Source organism: Canis lupus, chromosome X (assembly GCF_003254725.2).
Source record: "Canis lupus dingo isolate Sandy chromosome X, ASM325472v2, whole genome shotgun sequence".
NCBI classification, from domain to species: Eukaryota; Metazoa; Chordata; class Mammalia; order Carnivora; family Canidae; genus Canis; species Canis lupus.
The window spans coordinates 53,052,678-53,070,071 of NC_064281.1; the positions used below are offsets into that span (position 1 = coordinate 53,052,678).

The window sequence follows — 17,394 nt, forward strand, 5'->3', positions numbered from 1 at the left end:
CTCAGCTGGTGAGAGCTCTATGGTACCCAGGCTTTGGTTGGCCCAGAGTAAGGGCAAAGGCAAAGGAAAGCAAACTGGCATCAAAAACCAGAGCTGTTCCTCATCACAGCCTGGATGCTATTCTCCTCCTCCTCCTCTTTCCACAGGACTAAATTCTATTCAAACAGTGTTCCTCTCATGGCAGGGCAGCCAAGGGGCAGCTCTCAAAGGCCCCTTCTGACCTATTAGCTAGAGGGTCCCTGCGGTGTGACCTTCCACATCCCAAACCCAGAAACAGGAAGAGCTGGTTTGGTTTACATTTTGAGAAGAAAAATGAAAACATAGGAAGTGAGGCTCCTGAGAACAGAGGCTTCCAACTTTGTGTCCATGTGCTCCTAAAACAGGATATTTCAGAGAATACATTCCACAAGAGAAGGGAACGTCCTCCTTATTAAAAACAAAACACAAAGACCTTCAAGGTTTGGAAAGAGAATAAGACCAAAAGGAGACTCTTAAGGAGGGAAGGGCAACTGTTTCGGAATCTACAACTCTTCTTCCCCATCCACCACTTGAAACTGTCGTACTTTGATCTTACTTCTGTTATCACCACATCTGGCCCCCAGAGATTCCCTGCTTCCTTTAACCTATGGCCCAGAAGAAGGTCCAAGCCCCTTTCCCTGTTTATCTGAGGATCAACAAAGTAGGCTGTCACTCAGAACCTTCCTTTAAAGCCAAGAAAAAGCAGATATTAATTATAGAACCCACAAATAGAAGAGCATTCAGGCTTTACTATGTAAATGTCTCTTGTCTTAAAGACAGCAAAAGAAGGGAAGCACTTTGTCAGTCCCCAAATATCCCTCAGAGTAACTACTTCATTGCCTCACATGAGCTGCTATAAGTTTGCCTGGCTTTCTCCCCTCTCAGCTCTCTGTCACTGAGAGGTGGGTACCATATTGTTTCCCAATCACAATTACCAAAAGAGACAATGCAAAAGGTTCTTCTTTAAAAAAAAAAAGAAGTTCCACCCTTCCTCTTTGCTCTTCTGTTTTGTTTCTTAAGTTCTACATATGAGTGGAATCATATGATAATTGTCTTTCTCTGATTGACTTATTTGGCTTAGCACAATACCCTCTATTTCCACCCACATCATTGCAAATGGCAAGATTTCAATTTCTGATGGCTGAGTAATGTTCCATTGTATATATTAAAATAAGATGAAATCAGAGAGGGAGATAAACCATAGGAGACTTTTAACCATAGCAAACAAACTGAGAGTTGCTGGAGGCGAGAGGTGTAGGGGCATGGGGTAACTGGGTGACAGGCATTAAGGAGGGCACGTGATGGAATGAGTACTTGGTGTTATATGCAACTGATAAATCACTGAACTCTGAAACTCATAATACAGCCTGTGTTAATTGAATGTAAAAAATAGAAAATAAAAAAGGAAAAAGAACCCTTTGGGCCTTTCCCAGTTCTGATTTTGGCATTGAGGAACATGATTAGTTCACAGGTAGTTGACAGGGTAAAAGTGTGGATCATCTGGGTGCCAAAGAAACATGGCCCCACAGAGAAACAGTTCTGGTCACCTCTGGAGCTTCTATAGGCACACATGACCATGTGCTACATGCATGTGTGTGTGCATACACATACTCACACAGCATCTTTATCAAAAATCTTAGTCTTACATAGTAAGAGTTCTTTCGGAACACAAAAATATACTACTGTCTCTGGCTTCTAAGACTATGTGTTCCCTTGGGCCAGTGGCAAGCAGAACCTCTTCTTGGAAGATGCTTCCAAGAAAATCTGCTTGGAATTAATGGCTCATTCTCCTTAAAAGATATGGGCAGAGGAAGCATTATTTTTATATTAAAACAAACGCAGAGGGATGCTTGGGTGGCTCAGCAGTTGAGCGTCTGCCTTTGGCTCAAGGCATGATCCTGCCTTTGGTTCAGGGCGTGATCCTGGAGTTCTGGGATCAAGTCCTGCATCAGGCTCCTGCAAGGAGCCTGCCTGCTTCTCCCTCTGCCTCTTTCTCTATGTCTTTCATGAATAAATAAATAAATCTTTAAAAAAATAAAACAAGCACATAAATGTTATGGAATAGCATGCAAAATTCATGTGAATCTGTGGGATGAAAATGGAGACTTTGAAGAAATTTCATACTTGAGGCCGACTACATGGGCATCTCCAGCTCCTTGGGGCTGTGTGGGGAATGAGTTCATTCTGGTCAACCAATTGGTTTTTTGGTGAAAAAGTTTGAGAAGCACTTACTGAAATGGTGGGCTTCCTGAGGGTAGAAACTTTGTCTCACTCCTCTCTGTATCTTCATGCCCAATACAGAGCAAGCCGCAGACAGGGTGTGCTCAAGAACAATTATTTTGTCTTTCCATCCACCCATCTGCCCATTTGTCTTTGTCGAGGAACAAGCCAAAAAGATAGCCTTAAAGTGGTGGAAAGAAATCAGTTTCTGGAGAATTCAGACAACTATGGATTGAATTCTGACTCTGTCACTTATTAGCTGTATGATCATCTCTCTGAGCCTCAGTTTTAAAATGAGGATCAAAATACCCATCTTCTGGGTTGTTGTGGGAACTAAGTGTGGCAGTGTAAGAGTGCTCTATAAGCTCCCAGACAATATACAAATAATAGTTATTAAGATTATAAAATGACCACCATGACTAGCCCAGGCAGTAGGAGGAAGGAAAGAAAAGATGTTTTCTGCAGCCCAGAAGTCTGAATTGAGATTAAGAAAACAGGAGCTATGGCCTTAGGAATGAGCCCCTGGGCCTCTGAGATGGGGAGAGCCAATGTGGAATCTTGGCTTTAGGGCCCCACCCCCACTTCAGGAAAGCAGTGTGCAGGCCAGAGGGCAACTTCTTCCAGTAGAGTGATAGAAAGATCAGATGTTGCCTGGTATACCATGGGCCTCCAAAGACCAGATCTGCTTGCTTTCTCCTGTCTGCCAATGAGCTCCTACGTGGCCTAGCTCATGGCAAGGGTCATTTGTCAGTAGGGGCTAAAGTATAACCAGGCATGATGATTTTACTGCTAACAAACTCTGTGACCTTGGGCAAGTCTTTTCTCCTCCTGGACCCGGACTTATTCACCATTAAAATGAAGGGATTGGAGAGAGTGGATTTTAAAGCCCTCTATCTCCTACACACTATGCTTATGTGGCCCTTAACTGAAAAGGTATTCAATCTTAGTTTTCCAAAAAAGAAGTGATCAGTCTTATCACCTGATAGTTTGATACTGGACTCCAGTAAAAAAAAAGTTAAAAGCAGTGTGGGGTGGCCGGGCTGGAACCCTCTTCTGTTTGTAAGTCTGCTGGTCCTTCTGCCTCTGTCTGGCTGGATTGGCAATCTGGGATCACAATCCAGGTGAGGGGTGGGTGGATGAAGCAGGTGTTTCCCAAGCCGTGGGCTCTGACCCAGGTACCTCACAATAGAAAATGAGAAAAGAGAAGAAAACAGGAAATCCTGTCCACTGTATGTGCCTAATTGTTCAGGAAGAATTCCTTCTAGGCTGGCTCGTTGTCTCAGAAGTCAGCAACAGCTGCTGAGCTGGAAAGCTGACTGCTACAGTCTCTGGGATTCTGGGACTCCCCACCCCCATCTCAGTCTGTTTAGAACTTTGCCATTTTTCAAAGCTCTTTTCAAAATACTGTAATCTCCCACTTCAGTCCCCAGCATACTGTGTATCAGTCTCCTAGTATGGACCATATTCTGCCTCATGTTGGAGCAATTTCCTTTCACATGTGAATTAGAAATAAAATACATTCTCCAAGGAAAACATTCAACCTGTATATGGATATAAAACAGAGAACCAAAGTCCTATAATCCCTCATTCCCACTTTTCATAACTAACCACTGTTTGGAGGTTTCTTGGAAGCTTCCCAGAAAGCTTCTGTTGGTCAAAGCTATTGAAAAGGCAAGATGGGATCCCTGGGTGGCGCAGTGGTTTGGCGCCTGCCTTTGGCCCAGGGCGCGATCCTGGAGACCCGGGATCGAATCCCACGTCGGGCTCCCGGTGCAGGAGCCTGCTTCTCCCTCTGCCTGTGTCTCTGCTTCTCTCTCTCTCTGTGACTATCATAAAAAAAAAAGAATCTTAAAAAAAAAGAAAAGGCAAGAGCATGATGCTTTGGATAGAGTCTTGACTCTGGAGACAAAACACTTGGGCTTGTGCCTCAGGTCTCCATTTGCTGGTCAGATTAGCTTTGGTGAACTCGGTCTCCTCTTTGATTCTCAGTCCTCTGCTCTGTAAAATGGGATGATTCCTCTCCTGCTATCTCACAGTACTGTTGTAAAGACCAAATGAGATGAGAAATAAAAGCATTTTTGGAAACTGTAAAGGGTGCTCTCTTTCGTTCCATGCTTATATCTGCAACTTGAATATGAGACCCTGAGAACAGAACCTGTGGTCCCTCTGGGCCTGAGTTTCCATTGCCTTTAGCCCAGACGACTTGTCTAGAACAGACAGGTGGTGAACGATAGGAGATATGGAACCAAATCCCAGAGGGTGGGCTATACCTAGAGGGATTGGTGCTATATTCCTGTCCTACCTCTGGGCACATAGTTCTTGACTTTCCTTTGGAGACAACCCCAGCTGAGAGGCCCATTCTTCTAAAGTTACTTGGCTTTCAAAATGACATCTGACTTTGAAAATCCTGCAACTGCTCTTTCCAGCCTCTACCCTCCCTCAGCTCCCAGTTCCCCAGATTCTGGTCCAGCTAATGCTTTTGGAGTTCCCCATGTGTGTGCATGTGGATGTAGATATAGATACAAATATAGGTGGGAGAGAGAGAGAGAGAGAGAGAGAGATGGCTAAGAAGATTCAATTTTTTAAATGGGCCAGCTGTAAATGGTTGAAACGAGAGCTGGAAAGCTCCTCAGGTATCATTTAGTCCAATCACTAGCTAACCTTTAACGGCTGGGGAAACAGAGACCCAGAAATGGGAAGGGATTTTCCCAGGGAGCTACTGGCTCTGACAGCCAAGTTAAGGAGGGGAAAAGGGAGCCTCTGGGCTAAGGGCACTCATGTTAAAGGAACTGGCCTGGAGAAAGTGGGTGAGGGCCAAAAGAGATGAAAATGGGCAGAGAGGGGAGGATCAATCAGTTGGGGTCATCTGAAAAATTCCCCTGGAAAGTGGGAATATAAGAAACATGAGGTTGTGGTTCAACAAGTTATTGTGAGTCTTGCTGAGCAAGGAGAGGAAGGAGAGAGGAAGAGAAAAATAGTGGGGGCCAGAAAAGGGGAAAAAAGGAAGAAGGAAGGTTAAACCAGGCAGATGGAGAATATTCAGAGTTGTAGGCTCAGTAAGGGCTGAACGTAGCAAGTCAGCAGTGTCTCATTGCATGCAGGACATCTAGCTACCTTCTAAGTTCCCACCAGCTATGCTGTCCAGTTTCTTTTAGACTCTGCACATGCGAGCCAGTCCTTCTTAGCAGATGCAGTATTTTTCCACATCATTGTTTGGGGAAGTTGCCCTGGACAGTAGGCTTTGCCTCAGATTTTGGCACATGAGGGCACCATACGGCCTGGACTGGTTGTCAGAGTGGGCATGCACTCGCTCTCCAGCCATGATCCAATTTTAGGCACATGGTCACATTGTGAGGTGAACTCAGCCCATTTTACGTACGAGGGCTAATATCACTTGCCAATGAAAATAATAACAACCAAAAGAATAATACAGATATCTACGTATGTATCAAGAACACATAGTTTGCGCTGATGAACAACGGGGCCCCAGGGCCCGACCGCCTATATTCAAATCCCTATTGCACCTCTCATCAGTGGTGTGATCCTGGGCAAGTTGCTTAACTTCTCTGTCAGTGTCCTTACCTGTAAAGTGGGGATGATGATAATACCTTCTTGAGAAGATTTGTAAGGATCAGGTGAGTTTACCCAGGCAGAGCCTTGGAACAATTCCTGGCATGTAGTTTTCTTTTTTTTTAATTTGTTATTTATTTATGATAGTCACACACACACACAGAGAGAGAGAGGCAGAAACATAGGCAGAGGGAGAAGCAGGCTCCATGCACCTGGAGCCCGACGTGGGATTTGATCCCGGGTCTCCAGGATCGCGCCCTGGGCCAAAGGCAGGCGCTAAACCACTGCGCCACCCAGGGTTCCCCTGGCATGTAGTTTTCAACAGATAGTAGCTACAATTGACTTCAGCATTATGGGCTGGGCACTGCTCTAAAAGTTTTATTTGTATCACAGTGGTGTATAACAATCACTCAGAAGGCAACTGTGAGACCCAGGTGCAAGAAGAACATAGTCCATTATCCTTGACATTTTTCTTAGATGCAGAGCCTTTCCTCCAGCCCAGACTGAATTCAATGTAGAACTCCCATATATAGAACAGAGAAAAAGTAACATGGCTCTGATTTCACCAATGTTGGGTAGGAGTGGGGGTCTAGAGCCTCCTGGTTCAGCCTTTATGTATTCTCGCCTTGCCCAACATCCTCAAGGTAGGCCTTGAAGGTCTTCTCTGGTCACAGTGAGGAGCGATCTGCAAGCCTGCTGATGTAATCCCTCCAACCTTTTTATGCTCAGATGAAGGTATCATGAACCCAAAAGGGTGAGTAACATGCCCAAGGTTGGCCAGCTAGTCAAAGGCAGAGGGGGGTGGAGGTGGCATCACTAGGCATGGAGGGCATAACTTAGTGGAGAAGAAAAGCCTCCTTGGTTAAGCTAGAACACAGAACATGCTAGGCTCGGGCAGAGAACAGCTAGGAAAGGACGGTGAGCAGGCGGGAAGGGGAGGCTGAGCCAGAAGCCCTGGCCCTGAGTCTTGTGTGTGAGCCAGACCCTGTGAACCCTCCTATCCTACTGGAGCCACCCTAGACTTCAAGACAATAGGACAATGCCCTACTGTTGTGGGGCCTCTCACTGCACAGGTGTTGGGGTTCTGTTTTGACAAGGGATGTAGTCCCCTGTCCCTAAGGGTTCCAGTCTGGGGAATGCATCTGACCTGGGGCTAAATTTGCCATTCTGGCCTTCTGATTGGACTCTCAGCCTTAACTGGGCATTTTTTTAGAAGGCTTCTTTGCCTCCAGGATTCCGGGATGGCAGCCAGGCTTCCAGCCCATTGTTGTCAGGGAAGTGCGGGAGAATGGCCTGATGCTCGGCCCCTGGTCCAGCTCTGCATGTGGGCACCCCTATCCGTTCAAGGTGTGCTGCTCTTTAATCTAAGAAGCTATGTTTTGCCAGCTTTTACTTCCAGGCTTTAGCATGGGTTACCTGAGGAAATCACATAGAGGAAAAAAGTACAGGAGAAGTTCCTCCTAGAGAACCTTGGGACTTCTCTGGAATCCCTTCTTCTGACCTAATCACTTGATCAGCCCAGGCCCCATGAGAGCTCTAGAAGACTGTATTTTCCAGAGGCAAATATGGGTGGGCAAAGCATGGTTGCAGTTGACTCTGAGTTGCTTGCCCCTCCCTGGATAGGCCTCAAGATTTTCATCTGGACCATGATGGGGTGGAGCGGATGCTCTCTGAGGGCCCACCAACTCCAGGGCGGTCTTCCATGGAAGTCCCGCACCACTTGGGTGCTCTCTCATGCACTGGTCTAGAATCCCGTAGGAACATACCAGCTGATGGATGGAAATAAAGCCTGCCCACGGCCATGGTTTGCTGGCCCTTTGGACCAGTCACAAGAGGGGGGGGATGCAGGAGGCAGATTAAGGACTCCTAACCTGCAAACTACTCCTCTGACATAAAAGCAGCTTTTGCTCATAGCAAGACCAGTTGCTCAAATAGACAGAGCCCTGATCCGCTAAGCCATAGTGCAAGATGCACGTTACTGTGGGCTGGGTGCTGCACCCTGCCAGATGATGGGAAGTGGAGGAGGGGCTTTCTGAGAGTTCACCAGGGTAAAGGTGCATGTACTAATGCTGGGGAGTGGGGATGGGGGGATGGCTGGGGGTGGAGCCAGATAAAGGCAGAAAGATTCAATGAAGATTCGAACTATACAGCATACATGATTCAGGGGCGGGAAGAAAGAAGTAAAGCAGGGTGAAGGGCTAAGGGGCAATCTTGTCATTGATAAAGGCATCTCACCGATACTTTTACCTCTGATCCATATAACATCTTAGGGAGGTAGGTGTTATTGTCTCCATTTAACAAGTGAGGAAACTGAGACCCAGAGAGGTGATATGACATGTCATCAAGTGTTAAAGCTGGTGTCCAGCAGGCGCCTGGGTGGCTCAGTCTGTTGAGGATCTGCCTTTGGCTCAGGTTATGATCCTGGGGTCCTGGGATCGAGCCCTGCGTGCTTGGCGCTCCCTGCTCAGTGGAGAGTCTGCTTCTCCCTCTGCCTCTGCCCCTCCCCCACACTCTTGTGAACACTCATGCTTTCTCTCACAAATAAATAAAATCTTTTTTTTTTTTTTAAAGCTGGTGTTCAAACCCAAGGATGCTTTGAGAGTTTCAGTGCAGTGCTCAGGGATTCCTTTCCTCTCTCTGGAGCTGATAAAATCCATACATGGATACACTACTGCTTCCCATCCAGCATCCCTCTTACTAAGCCTTGGCTGCAAGGGCCTAGGAATTATCTTTCCCATTTTATAAAGGCCCAGAAAAGGTGAATGATTGTTCTGGAGTCTCAGGCAGGGCGAGATAGGGGAGAGGCTGAGGTTCAGGCCCCTCAGCTACCTGCCTTTACCTGAGAAGCTGCAGAATGCTGTAGCACTCTCACTGCCATTTTCTCTGCATCTCGTCATTTTGCACTTACTTATCTCAAGCTGTGTTTGCAGGGTAGAAAAAAAAACTATTTCTATTTTCTAGGCTCTGTAACTTGTCAAAGGTCACACAGCTACTGAATGGTGGAACCAGGACTTTCAGACCAGAGCTGTGGCCAAACTCCCCTCTGCTTTCCCACAAAGTGCATTTGGCCAGTAAGAGGTGGATGAAGAGTTCATTGAAGCATAAATATTGAGACTAAAAGCAGCAAACTCTAACCCCTTGGGATGACAGACCCTTCACTCTTTTCCATATGAACCTCTGAATTGCAGAGGCAGTCCTGGGGCCTTTGAGGGAGAAACACAGAATCCATTGAGTTCAATTCTCCAGAGCATACCCCAGAGCTGCCAGTTCCTGTGGCTCATGAGATGTCTCATCAACCCAAATGTCCTTGTGGTCAGGGTGCCAGGTTTAGTCTAACCACACAAATGGTGGGATGGTGGAAGAGAGGGCAGGGTTCTCTCTCTTCCCCTCTCACTACCTGTGGTTGCATTTCATGTTTGGTCATTGAGTCACCTTTCACGTTCCTCTATCCCAATGACATCAGGGAAAGAAAATCCAAAATTTCTCAGCAACCATTTGGCATGGTTGAGGCTGCTTTGGGGCCACTTGCTCACTCATTCTCTCAATTGTCATCAGTACTTTAGTGAATGTTCCCTAAGTGCCAACTCAATGCCAAACTCCTTCCTGAGCAACGGATATACCATGAGTAAACACAGCTTTCAGGCAATTCACACTCTTATTGGGCAGGAAGACATCTAGATAACTAAACTCAGTATAGAATGATTGCTGATATAACTGAGCTGCGGAAGCACTCAGATGGGGAATGGCTTATGGTATTCATCGGAAAGTCTACAGGGCTATGTAGGACGTTGCCAGGTGCAGGAGATAGGGCAAATAAGTTAGTCTCTTTGTACCTCTGTTCTCTCAATGGCACAGTCACAATACCTGCAGGGTTTCTGTAAGGAGTCCATGAATTAAAATGCGCAAACAGTTGAGAACAGTGCCGGGCACACAGAAAGCTCCATATAAGTGTTTGTGTTTGTAAAATAAGTCAAAAGAAATAAGAATGAGTGTTTTTGTGACAGAGGAGATCACATGTACCACGTTTGGAAGGTTAATGACATATTGGGTGTTCTGGGAAAGCCAGCTGACTTGGCTGTGGGACCTTGTGCAGAGCTTTGAATGTCAATGTTAGAGGCATGGACTTGTCCCTGTGTATGATGTGCAGCCATTTCTGAAGCTGGACCTTTGCCACAGAGAGTGGCAGAGGATTCCCGTGTGAAATGCTAGTGCTCTGTCTACCAGCCCAGCAGGTGCTAGGTCTAAGAGACTGCCACAAGCCAGGGCAGTCAGTTGCCACAGATGAATGGAAGACAAGCCCTACCTGCAGCCCAGACCCTGGCTTAGCATCATCTGGGAAAGGGTGAGTCAGTGGGAGAGACACTGTGTACCTGCCCTCAAGGAGCTGCTCATCTAATTGGAGTAAGTCCTGCTTCTGCCGAGAATCAACTCAATCATCCTGGTAGAAGGTAGAGATGTGTGGGTAAGAGTCTCCTTCATGGCCTGAGAGGCAGCATGTGTAGCGGTTACCAGCCAAGGCTGACAGGCTGTTGGGTTTATTTTTTTTATTTTTTTAAGATTATTTATTTATAAGAGACACAGAGAAAGAGAGAGAGAGAGGCAGAGACATGGGCAGAGGGAGAAGCAGGCTCCTCGCAGGGACCCCAATGTGGGACTTGATCCCGGTTCCCGGGATCATGCCCTGAGCAAAAGGCAGACGTTCAACCGCTGAGACACTCAGGCGTCCCTGTTGGGGTTTAAAACCTAGTGGTCACTTACGAATTGTGTGACCTGGAGCTAATTGCTTAACCTCTCTGTGCTACAGTTCTCCCACTGGAAAATTAGGCAATGCTGATAATTTTACCTCCTCATAGGAGTGTCACAATGATTTAGTCATATGTGGAAAGTGCTCAGAATGTTGGCTCATAAGAAACACGTCGTTAACATTAGCTGTTCTCAGTGACTAAGGGCCCAGCATGTGCTAGGTATGTGGTACCTCTGGGGTAAAAGGCAGTGGCTTGGCACACACAAATGCCCAGGATCAATGTAGCCCATCTTCTTGGAGCATCAACTTTCCTCAAAGGCTTAAAGGAGAAAAGCCCCCATTTTAGAAGAAAACAACATGGATGCATACCGGAGTTAACCAGGAAATTCAAGTACATGTTTCAGATAAGAGGGACTTCAAAGACATCCTCTGCATAGAGACAAAGCTTCCCGTTATGTCTCCAGCTCCCTAATGGTTTCTATGCATTCTTCCCCCCAACCCTTAGGGACACTTGGGTACAAATGTTCCAGCCACACAGACACATGTGAGCTCAGATAACTTTAACAATGGCTCATTCTCTGGGGTAAAGATGATCACCGTCAGGATATGGGTGAAAACTGAGGTTTGGGGTTCAAATTCTGCCACCGTCACTTATTAGCTGCGTGAACTTAGGCAAGTCACGTTACCTTTGTCATCCCTCAGTTTCTCCATCTGTGAAAAGAGGGTGATGGTGACGATGATGAGAATAGCAACAAGGAACCTACTTCAGAGGGTTGTGGTAAAAACTCAATAGACGAATAACCACAAAACACTTGGAACAAGGCTGGGCAGATAGTGCTCAGTGCACAATAGCTTTTGTTAAATCTGTTCTCACATTCCTTCCCACAACAACACTGGCAGGTAGGTGTCCTCCTGTCAGTTTTATGAAGGAGGAAATTGAAGCTGTAAGAGGTTAGATCACATGCCCCCCTCCTCTCTGCTGATCGAGGGCATTCCTGCGCTGGGGGGAAGGTGGGAATAAATGAGCTCTGAGGCCTTTTCCAGTAACAAGGTTCCGTGATTCAAGGTAAACTTAAGAGCCCTTTCGTACCACTGTTCTGGCTGGGGCTGAAGCAGCAGAACTCAGGAAAGGGAGGGACTAGCCAGGGAGGGAGATGCCTTAGCAGGGTAGGAAATGGCTGCTGCCGCCCTTCCTTCTAGGCTGCCGCTCTGAGAGGCTGGGTCCTTGCACTCCCACCCCACCAGAGAGCAAAAAGGAAACTCCTGTGCTTGGAGGAAGCTGACTGGGGCCTCCTCTTCCTCAGAGAGGAGCTTGCCCCTGGGGCAGAGGCAGTGCAGCAAGGCTGCTAGAAACTCAGAAGTCAAAGGCTTGGCACTACAAAGCTGAGCACAGACAGGGGCCTCCCAGTGGCTGCTTCTCCTGGCTGAGCTTATCCAGAGTGGGGATTGCCCATAGGCCAGAGGGTTCTGGGGGAGAGGAGTGAGCTCACCACTGATTCATGAACAAATGGGGGGAAAGAATCCATTAAGTAACACGGCCTTGTAGAAAGAGGAGTAGACAAGAGATCTATCTTGACTGTGAAACAGACTCACCATGCGATGAGCAAGTTCTCTTCCCTATGGGTAGAATACAGTCACTCAATGCTTTGTGAACACCTACCATGTGCCAGCACTGCCCTGTGGCCTAGGGTGACACACATGGAGATCGACATGTTAATTTCTCATTCCTTTCCAGCTTTGACATGGAGTCTATGAAAAGTGAGTGCAAATCTCATGCAAGTAAACACATGCCAATTCACAAACTCCTCTTCCTTTTCCTAGCCTGTCCCTCACAAATGGTGCTGCTTGGCCTTAGCTAGTGGCACAAGGTATGGAGATGGTAAAGGGAGGGGCTGTGACCTTCACCTGTGTATCTCTTTATCATCATTCTGATTGAGTCATGGGATTATTATTTTTTTTACATTTTTTATTTAAATTCAATTTGCCAACATATATGGTATAATAACACCCAGTGCTCATCCCATCAAGTGCCCCCCTCAGTGCCCATCACTCAGTCACCCCATCCACCCACCCACCTCCCCTTTTGCAACCCTTTGTTTGTTTCCCAGAGTTAGGAGTCATGGGATTATTATCCTCATTTTACAGGTGAGGAAATGGAGGTTCAGAGAGGGCTTTGTCCAGTTAGTACAGAGCCACTATTAGAATCTTGCCTTCTTACTGGCCACCACCAGGAGTGGAAGTGGCCAGGTCTGAGAACTGGTGACTTTCTGCCTTTCCCCCATTGTAAACAAAGGCATATAGAACTCCCCACCACCCCCAAATTGGGAAATGCAAGTTTATTTGCTGTGGGCGGAGGTTAGGGGTAAGGCAAAGAGTCATGTAATTTAGGGTCCTGGTCCAGGCTTTCTTTGTGGTAGATCTCCAGTGCTGAACCTTTGAGAGTAAAAGTTAATCTTTCTTTACGGGGACTGTACTCCGTGCCAAGCACCGTGCTCAACTACTTTAGAGCCTCATCGCAGGACTGCAACAGAGATAATTGTCCCACTGAGACAGTAACTAAGTCATTTACATTCTTGGGCCTCAGTTTTGCTTCTCTAATGTAAGAGAGTCTCTAAGAAAGGAATGCTTCTGCTCCCAAGGTCCAGGATATTCTTGGTACTAGAAGGATTTCCAGGTGTTGTTGCTGGAACCCAGGGTTCTACTGCTCTGGTGAGACACAAAGTAGAGCTGGGAGGGTGGTAAGAAGCAGGGCATGGAGGAGGTTGTGGGTGAGCGAGTCAGTTAGTCCCCCAAGCTGGCCGGGGCCATGGTTCCCCTCTCCATCTGGCTGTTCCAGAATGTCTTCTGCCATGGAACATGGCTGGTGAGATCTGGAGGAAACAGGAGGTGGAGGGGCTGACCTAGTGATAAGACCTTCACTATCTTGCACTGGCATGGGACCGCAAAAAGGAGTTGGCTCAGGGGTGAGACCCGCTGGAATAGGGGGCCAATATGGAAAAGGCCGGAGGGTCACTTCAATCCAGGGGAGGAGGCCCATGGCAACGGGAGAGGGCAGACTAGCGGCGCTAAACGACTTGAGGCCAGTGTAGGATAGAGAAGGGGGGCTTCCTGCTCCAGGTGGGGGCGTGGAACTTTCCAGTCGCCACTGAGGAGGCGGGGCAACCCAGGCCGTCATTCCCTCAGCCCCTCCCTGCCTACCCCTGCGCCAGAGCCGCCGTCCTCCCTGCCTGTCGTTCTGTCTGGGTGCGACCCCCGCCCTCCCCAGGAGCCAGTGCTCTGCCTCGGAGTCTCCGGCGGACGCATGGCCGAAGCGCGGGGCGGGGGACCAGCTTCGAGGCTCCCAAAGCCCTGGACGTGGATGCCGTGGAAGCCTAGGGCCGTGAAGGGCACCCGCTGGGACCCCCCGCGCTGGAAGCCAGGTGAACAGAGCGGGGGCAGACCCCTGCGGGGGGGTCAGGGCCCAGGGGCGCTGCCATCGGGCTAGGCGAAATGCGAGCCGCCCTCGCCTCCGTGTCTCTGGTGGCAGCCTCATTTTCATCTCTGTCCTCTGTCCATTTTTGTCTGAATTTCACCCCTGGCTGGCACTCCGGTTTTTTTTCCGACCTGCCACCCTTGCACCCCTGCTTTCATCTAACGCTTAGCCAGCTCTTGCTCTTTCTCAAGGTCTGTCCATCTGGATTCTCCTCACCCACCTCCTCTCCCGCTGCTTTCATCCTCCGCTCAAAGGAGGATGCTCGTGAGCATGTAGTAGGCATTTAATTAGTGGTATGTCCCTCCCCCCCTAGTCCTCCAGCACTTTCTTTGTCTCTGCCTCTGGCGTCACACTTCCACCCTCCTGTCTATCTTCCTGTCCCGCTGTATGTCTGACCCTCGGCTTACATTTTTGCTTTGACCCACCCTCTCTGCCCCTCTATCCCTCTTTTTGTCTCCTCATCCTTGGGTCTTACTTCCTAGCTGGTAGCTCGCACACCCCCTATCACTCCAGGGGACCCTGACTGCTTCACTCTCTCCCCTTGTTGCATGACATGGCCCAGACACCCTGGCAGCACCTTTGGAGTCACCTTGAATTGCCTCAAAACTCCATCCCAAGGCCTCTTTCCATTCCACAGGTCTCCCAGACTAGCTGGCACTTTGTCTTTTTAAAAACTGAAAAAAATGTGTTTCTCTGAGCACTTAAAAAAAATTCCAGGCCCTGATGCTTCCTTTCCCCCAGTAAGTTCTCCCTTGCTCCTGGCAGGTAGGAGACAGCAAAATGGGTTGGGTTTCTCAGCATAGGTTTGTCATGGAGCATAACCACACTTTAAAGGACAGGGCCCACAGAAATCCCTCAGAGCCGACACTCTGACTGTACACATGTGGACCCTGAGGCCCAGAGAGAGCCAGACTCTGAGCCAGGTCACACAGTTCCTCGGTGATAAAAGGAGGGTAGAAGCCAGAGCTGTAGGGTCCTGGTCCCTGATCCAGGAGCCACTTTCCTGGTGTTTCATAGGGGTCTGTTGATCCAGAGATATCAAGTATCCCACCTGGGAGCCTTACTGCCCCCTCTGTCCCTATCCCCTGGGACCTGACCTGGCTACCCACCTGCCTGGGTTGGGCTGCTGTTGCCTCTTCCATTGGCATGAGAGCTCCATTGGCATGGGAGAGACCCTGACTGTTGGGCTTACCTGCCGTGTTCTCTACTCCAGCCTCCCCCACCAGTGCCTGGGTGCCCATGTGGACTGATGGGTTGATGCATATGTGTAGGGAACCCCTGGCTTTGGCTGAAGATCAACTCAGAATTTTTATTCAGTGAGAATGTGTGTGTGTGTGTGTGTGTGTGTGTGTGTAGAAGTGTGTGTCTGTGTGGGTAGCTATGCTTGGAGAAGGGCACACTGAGAGGGGCTTCAAGAGCCCAGACCCTTAGTTGAGTGGCCCTCAAGCCTCACCACACATCCTGTGCCCTCTCTGATGCATCCAGGGGCCTCTGAGGGCTATTCTTCAGGGGAAATAGGGTGGGTGGCCAGGGGATGGTTCTATCTGCTTCAATTGAGATTACCAAGCCCTAGAGACCCATAATCATAGGGTTGGACTGGGCCAGACCCTGGAGAGACCTGTGGAAGCTAGTCCTCCTCCCCCACCTTCCACCAGCAGCCCTCCAACCACGTGGGCACCGAATCTGGTTGCATTATGGGGTCAGCCATAATGCATGGATGGGGCAGCCTGTTGAGTGGGAAGGAAGAGCCCACCCTTTCTAACTCCCCCATCTCCTCCTCACTCTTTCTGTTTTGTCCCAGGAGTAGCTTCCCCTGAGAGACAAGTGGAAAGGTCCCAGGCAGGGGGACAGCATCCTGAGCTATGTTCAGAGGCTCTGTGTGTCCACTGCCACTAGGTGAGCTGGAGGTAGTACTGGAGGCAGGAGCCAGATCTCTAGACTTCTGGGTGGTTTGACCTCAGCATCTGCCCCCTACCACCCATCTCTTTCTCTACCTTTTATCTCAGCCTTCCTCCTTCTCACTTTCCTCTGTTCTTTCTCTTCATTCTCAGAGGACTCTTACACCCCCAAGTACTCCCTTCCTCTGCAAAAGCCCCACAGATGTTGGGCTTCTGGGAACCTCACCCCCCCACACACACAGGAACACATAGAAAAGCTCACAGAAGCAGAGAATGTTATGGAAAGAAGGTGCCCAGGGCGCCTGGGTGGCTCACCGCATTAAGCATCTGACTGTTGATTTTGGTTCAGGTCATGATCTCAGGGTTGTGAGATTAAGCCCCTCCCTCGCTCCATCCCCACCCTTAAAAACAAAAGGAAAGAAAGGATGTACCCAAGAAACCAGGACTCAGCTCTGTTTTTCCAGATGAGAAAACTGAGCTTGGCCAGGAAGGAGCAAGCTCAAGGGCTGAAACTAAGTCAGGCAGAGGGAAATGTTGTTGAGTGGTACAGGGAGGGTTCCTTTGGTCTCAGCTGCTTGTCACTGTGTGTGGGGTTAGAGTGAAGCAAAGCAATGGGGCTTGTGTTAGGAGTTGACTTGCTTTTGCTCATCTCCTCACTGCACCTTAACTGTCGTCTCTGAAGGGCAGGAATGGGGTGGGAGAATGGGAGTGGACATCCTGCTCTGGGTGTCTGTGCCAGGTTCACCAAGTGTTCAGCCCATCTGTTTGAACTGAGGCAGGCAGACCTCCCTGAGGAAATGGAGGAGGTGCTCCATTTGCCTGCCCTCTTTGAGATTGGCCAGGGGCCCATCGGGTGTGAAATGGGGCCCACCACACTGTCACAGCTCAGTGGGTCTGTTGTGTGGATGTTGGGGGGCCAGCTCTCCATCCACTGACACTTTGCCTAGTGTCTGTTGGCGAGATGGAGGCAAGACTCTTGAGCGTCTGGGGAGGAGTGGGAGGCAGGGACTGGGTGGGCCTGGGTCCTCCATCTCTAGCTGCCTAGTTCAAGTGCATGGAGGTTCATCATGAGCTTCCCCAAATATTCCTTTCAATAGTTCTGGGAGGCAGGTGAGACAGAAAAAGTACATCCATGTCCTAGCTTGGGGTGGCAGGAGGTGGTGTCAGAGAGACTAAGTGATCCCTAAAACTCCTGTGACTTGTGCCTGGCTCAGCCAGTACTCCAGCATTCCTCACAGCCAGTCCAGGTCTCCTAGCCCAGCACAGAGCTCCCCCTTTCGGGGTACTCTGGAGTGTGGGGGTGGGCACAGCTATAGTGGTCTCCTAGGCTGTGGGCTGAGAGGTGGTCTTTATGCTCCTCCTAGGACACAGCTCTGTCCCCCACTCCCACTTAGCAGTGCACAGTGGGGTGCCTGTTGCTCCTCACCTTTTCAAGCCCCTCCCACTACCAGATTCCTGCTTCCTACATCAGC

General features: G+C 48.9%; 1 protein-coding gene across 3 annotated transcripts in view; it reads left to right on the plus strand.

Annotated features, from left to right (window-relative positions):
• The window catches only part of STARD8 (StAR related lipid transfer domain containing 8), an 82,993-nt gene that overhangs the window by 27,006 nt on the left and 38,593 nt on the right, over positions 1 to 17,394 (plus strand). For 2 of the 3 annotated variants that reach the window (XM_025466074.3, XM_035712010.2), the window contains exon 1: positions 13,761 to 13,971. The exons of the other annotated variant lie outside the window; for it this stretch is intronic. In XM_025466074.3, coding sequence (XP_025321859.1) covers positions 13,854 to 13,971 — 118 coding nt within the window. In that variant the 5' untranslated portion in view covers positions 13,761 to 13,853. Of the gene's footprint in view, positions 1 to 13,760; positions 13,972 to 17,394 lie in introns of those variants that run through there. 3 annotated transcript variants of the gene reach the window in all.